The sequence below is a fragment of the Chrysemys picta genome, chromosome 17 (genome assembly GCF_011386835.1).
Source record: "Chrysemys picta bellii isolate R12L10 chromosome 17, ASM1138683v2, whole genome shotgun sequence".
NCBI classification, from domain to species: Eukaryota; Metazoa; Chordata; order Testudines; family Emydidae; genus Chrysemys; species Chrysemys picta.
Window position 1 is genome coordinate 2,599,301 of NC_088807.1, and position 12,200 is coordinate 2,611,500.

At 55.2% G+C, this 12,200-nt stretch overlaps 1 protein-coding gene across 7 annotated transcripts in view; it reads right to left on the reverse strand.

The window, feature by feature from the left end:
• Window positions 1–7,516: 7,516 nt before the first annotated feature.
• CATSPERG (cation channel sperm associated auxiliary subunit gamma) overlaps window positions 7,517–12,200 on the reverse strand; it is a 39,981-nt gene continuing 35,297 nt past the window's right edge. For 5 of the 7 annotated variants that reach the window (XM_065571340.1, XM_065571343.1, XM_065571341.1 and 2 more), the window contains 6 exons: window positions 12,094–12,192; window positions 11,919–12,020; window positions 10,991–11,083; window positions 9,953–10,052; window positions 9,148–9,274; window positions 7,517–8,420 (listed from right to left, as the gene is read on the reverse strand). In XM_065571340.1, the coding sequence (XP_065427412.1) occupies window positions 8,353–8,420; window positions 9,148–9,274; window positions 9,953–10,052; window positions 10,991–11,083; window positions 11,919–12,020; window positions 12,094–12,192 (589 nt within the window). In that variant the 3' untranslated portion in view covers window positions 7,517–8,352. Of the gene's footprint in view, window positions 8,421–9,147; window positions 9,275–9,842; window positions 10,053–10,990; window positions 11,084–11,918; window positions 12,021–12,093; window positions 12,193–12,200 lie in introns of those variants that run through there. The other 2 variants (XR_010593463.1, XR_010593462.1) reach the window with 2 other exon arrangements.

The window sequence follows — 12,200 nt, forward strand, 5'->3', positions numbered from 1 at the left end:
CCCTGTTAACATGCTACCGTCTTATTACCACGAGCTGAAAGTCACAGCACAATTCTAAGAACCTAGTCCCCCACTGCATCCAAGTACTGCAATCCGAGTGCTCGGGCCCTAAGCTCACGGCGAGGAGGGAAGAGGGGACGGCAGAGCTAATTATCTCACAGCAGTGCCTTTCAGAGTCCGGAGTAACACTATGGTTAGAAGACACTGGACTGTGTTCCGCCTCTTCTCTCTGACAGATCTTTGAAGAATTATACCTGTGGTTTCCTTGGCTTTTATTCCTCTGCCTCCAATCCCTCCAGTTTGCACTGAATACCATAGTGAATTGTGCTTCTACCAGCTGCAACCAGAACCTCTCCTCCCTGTGTGTCATAGTGCCTCTACTGCGCCCCAGAGTCTGGAGATTCACCTTTAGTTCCCATGGCGCCCACTTCGAGAGCAACAAGCAATTCTGAGTGCCTGTTGGGGGGGGGAGGGCGGCCAACTTGAAATGCCTTAAAGTGGCCTGAGGTTCAGAAAGTGCCCTCGGAAAGCCAGGCCCCTTTAAGGAAACTGAAATGGGGCTCCCCAAAAAATCACCCGCCACCTATGGCCACAGGTCTGTTAGGAGTGTTTGTATGGCAGAAGTGGCAGCTGAGATCAGGGCCCCACCTTGCCTCTATGCGGCACTCACCCAGAGAGACGGCCGCGCAGACAGAATTTACAAAGGGATTTCCTGCGCGTCTCACAATCCCAGGCTTTCGGGGGGCCATTCCATGGGTTGGGATCACCCCCAACAGCCACGTATGGAACCCAGCTTCCCTGCGGCTCAGCCCAGCCCCCTTTTAAGCCCCCGGGTTTGAAAACGTTAGCAGCAGCTTTCTGAACTGGTCCCCAGAGACGCCGTGCTCCAAGCAGCACTGTGTGTTCTCTCCCGCACCCGCAGCTCGGAGCATCCCCGAGTAATCTGCTTAATGAGACTTTAATCAGAGGCTCTGGTACAATCATTTCCAACGGATTTTATAGACTCAGATTAGCAGGGTGGGGCTGGCGAAGGAATCCAAGAAGAGGTAAACAAATCAATGCAGGGGTCTTACTGCATAAACCACAAAGGTGGCTCCATCCGTCCCAACCCACAGAAGTACAATTCTAATCTGACCCTAATCTCTCCAAATGAGGCGGGCATCAGAGAGGCAGTGTTGCCTACTGGATACAGCACTGGTCTATGACACAGGAGATGTGGGGTTCCATTCCTCACTCTGGCCTGCTTGGGTGCCATTGAGCAAACCCCTTTCTGTGCATGAGGTTTCCCATCTGTCAAATGGGGATAGGCCTTTCTTAACGTGCTTTGAGATCTATGGATGTTAAGTACCATTAGTAGGGCAGGTAAAAAAAAAAGACACAGTGGAGAGGGAAATTAGCAGTGGCGGGTGCTGACGAAATTGATCTCTGGTTTTCCCCCAAAAAGAGTGTTGGGAATTTTGTCCAAATTTGGATTTTTTTTTTTAAATTCCAAAATCCCAAAATTTGAATTGAAATTTGTCAAATTCAGGATTTTTTAAAAATTCCCTAAATTCTGGACGGGGAGGGGGAATTAAACTCTGTCCAGATTTGGATTTTTTTTTTAAATTTCCCCAAAGTTCAGAAAAAAAAATCAAAATTGGGAATTTGTTTCTCAAAATTCAGCCTATTTCAACCCGTTCTAACTGTCGGAAAACGGGGACAAGGGGGGAATTTCGCACAAATGTGTCTGAGAATTTCCCCCTTTTTCCTTTTAAATTTCAACCAGCTGTAGCCACTGTCCAAGTGAAATTTGATTCACTGCCCTCTGCTGGCTGGAATGAGAAGTCCTCTGCTGTGTCTCATATGCCCTATACCGCTACCTTCGTTGGATCCTCCTTTCGCACAAAGCCTGCACTTCTGGACAGGATGATCTGGGTTCTATCCCCTGCGGTTGCCATGATGTGTACCATAGCAACAGCCAAGTCAAGGTGATTTTCTGCTACCTTCCTCGTTACCACATCCACACACAATATCCCGATCGCACAGAACCAGGGAGATACTGAGATCTGTCACCATCATGAGAGGACGTACAGGTACCAGCTGGAATCGGGGCCCAATTTTGGTGGGTGACACACAGACCCCGACTGAGATCAGGGCCCCGTTGTGCCGAGCGCTGCACAGACCCCGACCGAGATGGGGGCCACACGCACAGAGGGAGAGACAGTCCCTTTCCCAAAGAGCTCACAATCTAAAAGGGTGGGAGGGGAAACTGAGGCACAGAGCGGGGAAGTGAGTTACCTGACATCACCCAATAGAGCCAGGAACTGGACCCAGGTGTCCTGACACCCCCCCCCCCCAGTGATCTACTCAATGCACCAGACTGCTTGGCCTGGCTGTTTGTCGAGGTTTCCCATAATAATGGTACGGGCAAGGGATAGATAAGACATCAGATGGTGCTTGGTGGAGGGACACCCCGTCTCTCACCCGGCCGCGCAGGCTCTGGTACAAGAGCGCTGAGGACACCTAGCCCTCTCTTGGGGTCCCCTCCTCTGGGATTCCTGTTCCCGAACCCCATCACGGCTCGGGACAGGGGCATGGTACTTATCTGTGGTTTGGTGGTGCCCTCTACTGGGACAACATCAGCATTACTTCGCCCCCCCAAAGATCCAGACGAGGATGAGGGGGGCAGGCGGAAAACGGCTTTTGGCCCTGGACGAGGTGTTTGGATGGGGGTAGAGAAGCGCCGTCGAGCTGAGCGGAGCCGGGCCTAGCTCAGCCGATGGGGGGTGCTTGGATCGCAGGGCGCTGGGAGCCCTGAAGGGAAGATTTGGGTTTAAACTGGGTGGGGGGCCAGGCATTCCCCAGTCCTCAGCACTGATTTCCCCCTGCACCCGTGTGCCCGTTCCCCTGGAGATGCCAATCCCCAGTGCAACACACCTTTGCCAATGCAACCTGATGCCATGTGGACACAAAGGTGGTTAACTGAAACCACTGGAAGAAGAACAGGAGGACTTGTGGCACCTTAGAGACTAACGAATTTATTTGAGCATAAGCTTTCGTGGGCTACAGCCCACTTAGGTGGCTAAATCCCTTTGAGGATCTAGGCCTAAGTGCCAAGCGAGGAGTCCTCTGCCAAGCATACTTTGTGGGTGGCACAGGGCCAAGAAGCCAAGCCTCTCACATGGACGTGACGATATGTTTTGGTTTAACTTAAGTTGATCGTAGGAAGGGGTTCCAGCTAACGCCAAGCACGCTGCTCTTAAACCAAATAAGGGGGCTCCCTAAACGGACACTCCCAGTTTAGGTAAACAAAGACATCGATGGTTTTGTCTGGACTCAGAAAAATTATTCCTAGCTGGGCAGAGAAATAATCATGACCAGTAGAACTGCACCCACCCCTCGCTCCTGGAGAGCGCTTCCCACCAGCACGGCCCCCTTTTCACAGACGGGGAAGGGACCACTTGAGGCCAACTGCTCTACCCACTAGGAGAGACTGCTTCGATAAATCCCACGAGAGGCTGTGCAGGGATAAACGTGCTTGGTCAAGTAACCACCCCCCTGCCGGGGTTACACCAACGCGAAGCCGAAGACGGCGCATCTGAAAACCCCCCTCATCTCCTTGGCTTTCCTAACTTCCCCTGCACTCGGCTCACTCCGCAATGGAATTGAGCTCTGCCGATAGACAGGGTAAAGACGCGATGAATCCGAGGTGCTGAGGGCTCCCAAACTTGCATTTTACCTTGGCGCTCGCCTCCCAGCTCCTTCCCGCTACAAGTTAAGAAATCATCTATTCGATTTTTGCTCCTCCCCATGAAGTTCTTTCTAGAAAGGTATTTTTAGCCGCAATTAACCTTTCGCCTCCCATTTCTAGGTTAGCTGGGCAAATGCTGGAGGCCGGAGCCAATTTGTTTAATTAAAGAGAATTAAGGGAAGAAGTGTCCCCGATTGAAGCAGGAAAAATCATCTGTTTTTAAGGTAGTTTTTTTTGCCACGGGTGTCACATGGAATTAGCAGAGAACGAAGGATGCTGGGTTGGAAGAAAGGGGGCTTGTAATCCTGATGAAAACAGAAGAATCTGGGCTAATTGGTGACTGGTGGGGTTGGTTTTTTCTCTTCTAATAGAGGCTTTGTGTCAGACTTCCCAGTAAGAGGCCAGAGGTGAAACGTCTCATCTGTTTTTCCAGCACTCTGATCCCTAAAATAATCCATATAACATGTACATAGTATTTTCAGCCCCCAAATTCTCCACCCAGATTGCGTCACCTGATGCCGAGATGCGGCTGACTCTGGAATGTGGTACAACAGCTATTTATACAAGGTCCCTCACACAGCATTGAGATGCAGTTACCTCTGCAGTGGGATGTGTTTATACAGGGATCCCTCTCTATGCATCTGAAGAAGTGAGGTTTTTACTCACGAAAGCTTATGCCCAAATAAACCTGTTAGTCTTTAAGGTGCCACCAGACTCCTTGTTGTTTTTGTAGATACAGACTAACACGGCTACCCCCTGATACTTGTCACCCAGCACTGAATTGCAGCTGTCTCTGGGGTGGAACAGGGCAGCTGTTTATACAGGGATCCCCCACCCAGCACTGAATTGCAGCTGTCTCTGGGGTGGAACAGGGCAGCTGTTTATACAGGGATCAAATGCAGCCACCTCTGGGGTATCTCCTCATTTGAGAGCCTGCCAGCGTTAATTAAGGGCTTGTCCACATGGGGAAATTTACCAACCGAATTACAGCAGTAAATTAGCGCTATTATATCAGTATGACTCGGCTGGGGCATTTCTGAGGCAATGCATCAAGAGGGACTGGATGGAGTAGAAGGACTTGCAGAGCCAACCCCACTTAGATGGGACTAAGCCAGGAGAAGAAGAGACGTGAGAAGCTAAACTGGGAAAAGGCACTCAGCCCGGAATAAGAGTTAGACCAGTCTATAATTACAGTGGTATAATTATACCGGTAAGTTTCCTCGTGTCGACAAGCCCCGAGTCGTTAATTAGAGTAGGGCCCAAGCCATAAAGCCCCTACATTTCAGGGGGGTTGGGATCTAGGGTTTTTGCCCAGGACCATCTTTACCCAATAGTGGACTCGGAAGGGGGGGGGGCACTTTAAAGATGGGAAACTGAGGGACAGAGCAGGAAAGTCACCAGCCAGAAATCAACACGGTGAGTCTGGTGCCAAAGCGAGGAATAAAACTCCGGAGTCCCGATTCCCAATCCCTCCATTCTCCCCACTAGAGCCCACTCCCCTTTCAGAGCTGGGGAGAGAACCCAGAAGTCCCAGCTCCCAGACCCACCCTGCTCTAACCGCTAGACCCCGCTCCCCTTCCTTAGGCACGAGAGCATGAAGGGATCTTAGTGTAACAAGCCGGAAATGCCTTACCTGGCTAAACCAGGCCAATTCTTCAACATCCTTCAAAGGAGCCCACAAAAGGACACAGTTCTGTCCCGCTTTCCCTGGTGGGGCTAATTACCTCTAACGAGGGCCATTAGCGCTAATCACCTCTTTATAGCACATGTTGGAGCATTTCTGGTGGCAATTGGGCCCACATGGCTCTGACTTCAGCAGCCGAAAAATCAGGCCCATGATGCAAAGTGCTACTGTCCCCCCTGCCTAGGGGAACCCCCTTCTCTGTTGTAACTTGCCCTGTAGTGGGGATGTGAAACATACAAGCCATCCAGCCCCGTATCCGGCCCCTGGAGTGACCGGGTCCAGATCGTACTTGTAACCCAGAGGCAGTTTCTCCGTTCTCCGGCACCCAGTCCAGCCATTCACCCCAGTGCTCCGTGGTTGTAAAACATTACACAGGGAGCATTCGCCACTCGTTTGATATAGGGTGACACAGAGCCAGTAGGTAAATCGTGTCTAGCCCTTGGATTTGCCCTAGTTCTGAGAACCCAGGCGCCCTGCTTCCCATCTGCCCTGCTCTAACCACTACCCATCCCTCTAGCCCCTAAGCAACGCTTAACCCTTCCCTCCTGGCCTCATCCCAGCTTGGCTCATTCCGTTTCTGCCTCCCTGAATTCCCTCCTGGCAGTTGGAGACGTGACTCTTCCCCGCTTGCTGTCCCGCGGGGTTTGCGGCGTGGCTGTTGTAAACCGCTGCCGTGTCCTGCCCCAGAGGCAGCTGCATCATCGTGACTGTTTCAGTGGTGGGTCCTGACGGTGACACACTTTGGGAGGGGAGACACTGGAGGGGTGATCGAGAGCTTACAGTCCGTCTGCGGGGCTCTGTTTGTCCTCTGGCCTTTGTTTCTTCCGGTGGGAATTCAGACCTGGCTGGCTTCTTAGTCTCTACAGCTGAAAAGCCGGCGTGGAAATAGAAGCTACCGGCCGCCGGGCTGAAAGCAGCTACCTTTATCTCTCCGCGAGGACGATAAATGGCAGCTCCTGTTCAAAAGGAGGCCGGGACTGACAGCGCCGGCTGAATGCAGAGCCGCGTCTCTGGGGTCAGGGCTGGAAAGCACCGGCGACGCTAGGCTGCTGCCGCGGGGAGATAATCCTGGCAGCGTGGCGAGGAGGCTGCGATGCGCGTTTATCAGCAGGACATTGCAACGGGAGCTGCCTCTTATCCTTGCTGTGAAAGCAGCACGGCAAAGATCCAGACAGCTGTTTCCTCCCCAGCGGAGGGCAGGGGATGAGGCGCAGGCGGGTGGCCGAGCAGGTCGCGGGCTCGCCTGGGATTCAGGAAAGCGGGTGTCTATTCCTGGCTTGGCCCGCTGGCTGACCTTGGGCCGGTTGCAGCCTCTTTCTGTGCCTCAGTTTCCCCATCTGTAAAATGGGTGGAATGATCTGGCTCTACTGAGGAAAAGTGCTATGTGAGAGGTAGGTGTTAATAAACCCCAGATGGGCTGAATTTACACTCCTTGAAGCCAAGGAGATGGGAGGGGGGGAAGTGGTTTTAAGCCACCTTTCCGCTCCCCCCAAGCTGGCCCTGTACCAGCCCAGGGTGTAATTTACAGCAGCCTCAGGGCTGCTCTTAGTTATGCCAGTTGCGGATCACATCCCAGACAGGGCCCCATCCCAGCATGCTCCTCTTGGAAGGGGGAAGGGTGGCATAGAGCCAGTTTGTTGCCCCCCTACCCTAGGACTCTCCCTGTGTCAGGGTAGGATCCTGGGCAGCACAAAGCCCCCCACCCCCAAGTTGTGAGCTCAGTGAGTTGGTGGCAGGACATGGGATGGACCCAGGAGTCCTGGCTCCCAGTATCCTACTGAGAAAGAAACCAAGGCCTGGGTGGAAAAATGTCGGCTTGGCTGGTGAATTTACCCACCCAGCCTTGCTCCTCGGGGACCCAGCCAGCCTCTCGGCCAGCTCCACGGCAGGTGAGGAACAGGTCCAATGAGCCGCACCGCTTGACGCCAGCTGGGGATCTCACCCATTAACCCCAACGGAGAGATACTGTGTTACATTAGCTGGGGATCCGTCCCTTAGACCATCAGGGAGCATGGAGATCAGAACCCAGGGCAGAGCATTTCCCCTGGAGTGGTCGGCGCCAGTTCTGGGGGAAGCAAGAGATTCAACTCCCCAACTCGGGATCACCTCTTAGACAACGAGAGAGTTTACTGAACAACCGAAATAAGACGAGAGTCCCATGGAGCCTGGTGCAGGGACCAGCTAAGCAAACGCTCCCGCATACACACTCAGAAACAACCGTGCCTTGCTGCCGAAGGCTGGAAATACAAAAGGAACCGGAAGGAGACTGGAAGGTTTTCATTCGTTCAGCAAAGCGAGAGATTTCGACATGGGAATTCCTGTATCCAAAGGTCCCGCTCACCGCGCGGGAGCTCCGGATCATGCTCAGACGGGCGCGGCGGACCTGCCGCTCGCTGCCCTTACAATCATGCCTGGAGCTTGGGTACCATCACGGCTAAGGCCAGGGGCAGCGAAATGGGGGGTCAAATGGCGCTCCTGTTCCAGTTGAACTGGGAAAGGCCAGCTACTGATGGAATACCGGCCGCCGTTCTCCACCGGTCTGAGCCTAGCTGCGGCGTTTAGACCAATGCCCCGTGGGTTCAGGTCTTTATAGTTCTGATTGGCTATCGTTGGCTCAAGGGCTACTGTGGAAAGCCCCGATTCCCTCTGCTTTAGCCAGGAAAAGCGGCAGAGCGATGCCAGATCTGAGCAATAGCACACCCACCACGGCTTGGGTCTAGCGAGCCTGGAATGGTCAGACAAGTCGTGACAAAGGTCCCGGCCAGACGCAGAGAGCAGGGGAGGAAGGGTTAGGGGCTCTCGGGCTGCTGGGGACCGCGGAGAGGAAAGGCACGTTTGGATACAGGCGGGGACTCGCGATAGGGAAGATGGGACGCTGGGGGGCCAGTTCTTCCGTGCTGCTCCGGGGCAGGTGGCCGTTGCCGCTGATGCAGGTCTACTAGGGGGGCGTGTGGTGGGAGCTCCCCTGGCTATGGCTGGAGTAAGAGGTGAAGGTGATGCTGGACTCTGGAAGAACAGAGCAAGGCAGAGTTGGAACAGCTGGTGGGCAGGGAGGGGAAGGCAGTGACATCTGTGTCAATGACAGTGACATGCAGCAGGGCTGTCACATCCCAGCATACCAGGGGCCCAGCGTAGGCATCCATCTGCACTGCTCAGCTAACCCCCGGGGGTCAGCCAGAGCCCCTCCCATCCACACAAACAACCTTGCACCTGCACTTGGAAATGGGTTAGAATCCAGGCTAGCTGGCCCAGCTGGGGGTGGGTTAGAAATCGGGCTAGCTGGCCCAGCTGGGGGTGGGCTAGAAATCGGGCTAGCTGGCCCAGCTGGAGGTGGGTTAGAAATCGGGCTAGCTGGCCCAGCTGGAGGTGGGTTAGAAATCGGGCTAGCTGGCCCAGCTGGGGGTGGGTTAGAAATCGGACTAGCTGGCCCAGCTGGGGGTGGGTTAGAAATCGGACTAGCTGGCCCAGCTGGGGGTGGGTTAGAATTTGGACTAGCTGGCCCAGCTGAGGGTGGGTTAGAAATCGGACTAGCTGGCCCAGCTGGGGGTGGGTTATGACCGGGGCTAGCTGACTCCTCATGGTGGGTTAGAACCGGGCTGTGGCTGGCTGGGGGTGTTGTAAACCCCATGGGATTGTCATGATGTCCCCATTCAACAGTCCAACAATGGCCAGGGGGGAGCTAGGTCGGCTGAGTTCTCCTAAGATGGTAACTGGGGGGGGAGCAACAGCTCACCTGTCCGAATAGCTAGGGCCTCTTCAAATCTTTGGATCAGTCGGGTGAAGCCGGCCCAGATCATGGGCCCCAGGACTTGGTGGAGGATGTACAAGACGACAATGCCGGTGAGAACGGCCATGGACATCTGCCGGGGGAAAAGCAGGGGGGAGACGTCCCGTTACCCCTGTCTGCGGCTATGGAGAACTACGGTTCCTTTGAGAAAAAGGCAGGGCCAGTCTCAACTGCAGATGTGGGGCGCCTGGGGAGACTCGTCCGGCTGGCACCAGGACAGCTCTGGGTGTACAGAATTGGGAGGAGGTGGAATCTGGTTTAGCAGGTAGAGGCAGGACTCCTGGGTTCTATCCCAGCTCTGGGAGGAGAGTACTGTCTAGTGGTTAGAGCAGCAGGGCGCATGGGCAGGGGGGCTGGGCGTCGGGACTCTTGGGTTCTATCCCAGCTCTGGGAAAGGAGTGGGGCCTAGTGGGTAGAGTGGGGGTGCTGGGTGTCAGGACTCCTGGGTTCTGTTCCCAGTGTGGCCCGGCCATCAGGTTTCTCCCACCTTGTGCTTCGGCCGCCATTCCAGGCTGCCCCTCTGCGGTGACTAGCGCGTACAGGCTGTCACAGCTCCTAGCCATCGCCAAGTAAAGCTATGGGCCACCTCCCCGGTTGTGCCCCTTTGCGCTCCCCGACACTGGGGCCAGCGTGGTCCCCACCTGTCGGCTGGCCTCCTGACACCAGTCCCTGGAGAGGGCATGACAATTCTGCTGGCTGGAGTGAGCAGGATCAGGTCCCTGGATCACCTTCTGGTCCCATCCCCCCGTACCTTCATGAAGATGATTGCCCGGGAGGGGCTGAGCCGCAGGCCGTGAATGTGGATCACAAACTCCAGGTCGTAGTCGCAGTAGGTGCTTTTGTCCACGGCCCTGCAGGGACGGACCCGGGGGCTCAGGGCACAGGCCGCCCCGTCGCCGGGGCAGCCGTCGCTGTCATTCAAGCCCCGCAGCCGTCTCGGGTGAGCGCGGCCACCCCCGGGACATCCCAAGGCCGGCCTCCACCCGCCGCGTCCCATTCCATGCAGGACGGTGAGGGTAGGTATCCCAGCGTCCCTTGCGCTGCCTCTGCAGCGGTGGCTTGCGAATGGGTTTGCAAGAGCTCTTAACAAGCCAAGGATGGCCAGGACATGGAGAGAGAGATTCCTGGTGGGGGCGCAGGGCCAGGCTCTGGATACGGTGCTGGGGGAGATCGGCAGGGGGACATTTAACATTAGACTAGGGGGCCTGACTCTTAGTTACTCCATTCCTGGACTTGGGGCAGGGGGCAAAGGTGGGTTTATGCCCCTGTTGTGCTCTCTGTATTACGGGGCTGTGCAGGGGCCTGCCCTACAGTTTAAGTTAGAGCAGCCTTGAGGTTGCTTTAGTTTATCCTCCATGTCCCAAGACCCCGAGGAGCAGAGAACGGCTGCAGCCGAGGGTGTTCTGGCCATGCCCATCCCCAACATACCCACTGGGACAGGCTGAGGGCAAAGCCAGCAGAGGAAGCCCTTTGCGCAAGCGTGATCTCCAGGGGCCACTTCTACCCAATCCAAGGGCCCGTATCAATGCCAGAGTAGCTCACGACATCCCCTAGGAAGCGTGAGTTGGAGCAGCCCTGAGGCTGGTCCAGGAGGTGGAGCCTGGGAGGGACAGTGTGGCCTAGTGGCTCAAGCTCTGGACTAGGACTCAGGAAAGCTGGGTGACTTTGGGCGAGTCGCTATGGGATCTGCAGAAGAGCCAGGGGCTATTGTCGACAGACGCCAGGGTCGGCAACCCAGCGTACACCGCCGCCCAATGTCCTTGGCTTTAAAGGGCCACGTAAGGCTCACCTGTTAGACACCTCCACCAAAAAGAAGTAATCCGGAGCTGTCAGGTCTAAGGGAACCACATCGTAACAGGGGGAGTTCTGCTCACAGACCCACCTACAGGAGGGGAAAGACGCCATGAGCGTGGGCCCTGGGTGGCCCGCCTGCCGGGAAGCCTTCAGTGCTGGTGATGACCACTCTTGTCCCCTAGGAATCCAGCACCTCCCGAAGCACAGTGCAAAGCATTTCAGCTGTTCGAAGCAGGGGCTGTCTCTGTGGTTACAGGTCGGCACAGTGCCCAGCACAACGGCGCACTAGCCTCCAGGTGCTACCGTGATACAAATGAATCGTAACAGCGCCCCTTCGGCCCGAGCAGGTAGCCAATATTTGGGGCTTCGCAGGGCTTTTTCGGTTAGGATGAGCTATCAGTGATACGAATCAGGTCTATTCTTGGTTTATTGGCAAAGGACCCCCACGAAGTCCCATCTCAAACAGCCGCAGGCAGATTCTTGTTCTGAAATTCCCAAATCTGCCCCTCCAGTGGGCTCTGTGCCCAAGAAACCCTGTCTCTCTGCTCCCTCCCAGGGTCACACTCACAGCTGCTTCCCCAGGCTCGCTGTCCTAGCCCTAGGCTGGCAACCAGGCAAACTTGTCTTCCCACACAGCTGAGCTCTGCCTTGGGCACTCCCTCTTTCTTTGTAGCTATCTCTACTGCATAAAGAGGCTTCATTGCTCCTGCCACTGAGCCCGCAGGGGAGTGCTTTGCACGGACGGTGGGTTTAATGCGGTCTGTGATCAAAGCTCTACCCGATGGCACCTTTCAGATGAACAATGATAATGTACAGGGAATAAACCGCCCTGGGAGTGGATGAAAAGAGAACAAGCCAGGTCCTGGTGGAGAATGGCAGGGAAGGGGCTGGAAAGCGGCGTACCCACTCCGATATTTCCTTACTTGATCCCACAGTCGGTTCCGGAGAAGATATTGAAGCCTTCGGGATCGGTAAGGGCAGGTTTTGTGCGATTAGCCCTCATCCAGATCAGACTCTGCGGTGTGCTGGGGAGAGAAAGTGTCCAGAGTCACAGATCCACGCGGTTACAGACCTCCGTCGGGGGTAGCTGTGTCCTACCTGCCGTTTGCCGTGTTATAGTCGAGGATTTCGCTCGGGTTGTAGATGCGGATCCGGCTCTCCGAGTACGGCCCTCCGCCAATGATCCTCAGCGTGTAGCTGCAGCG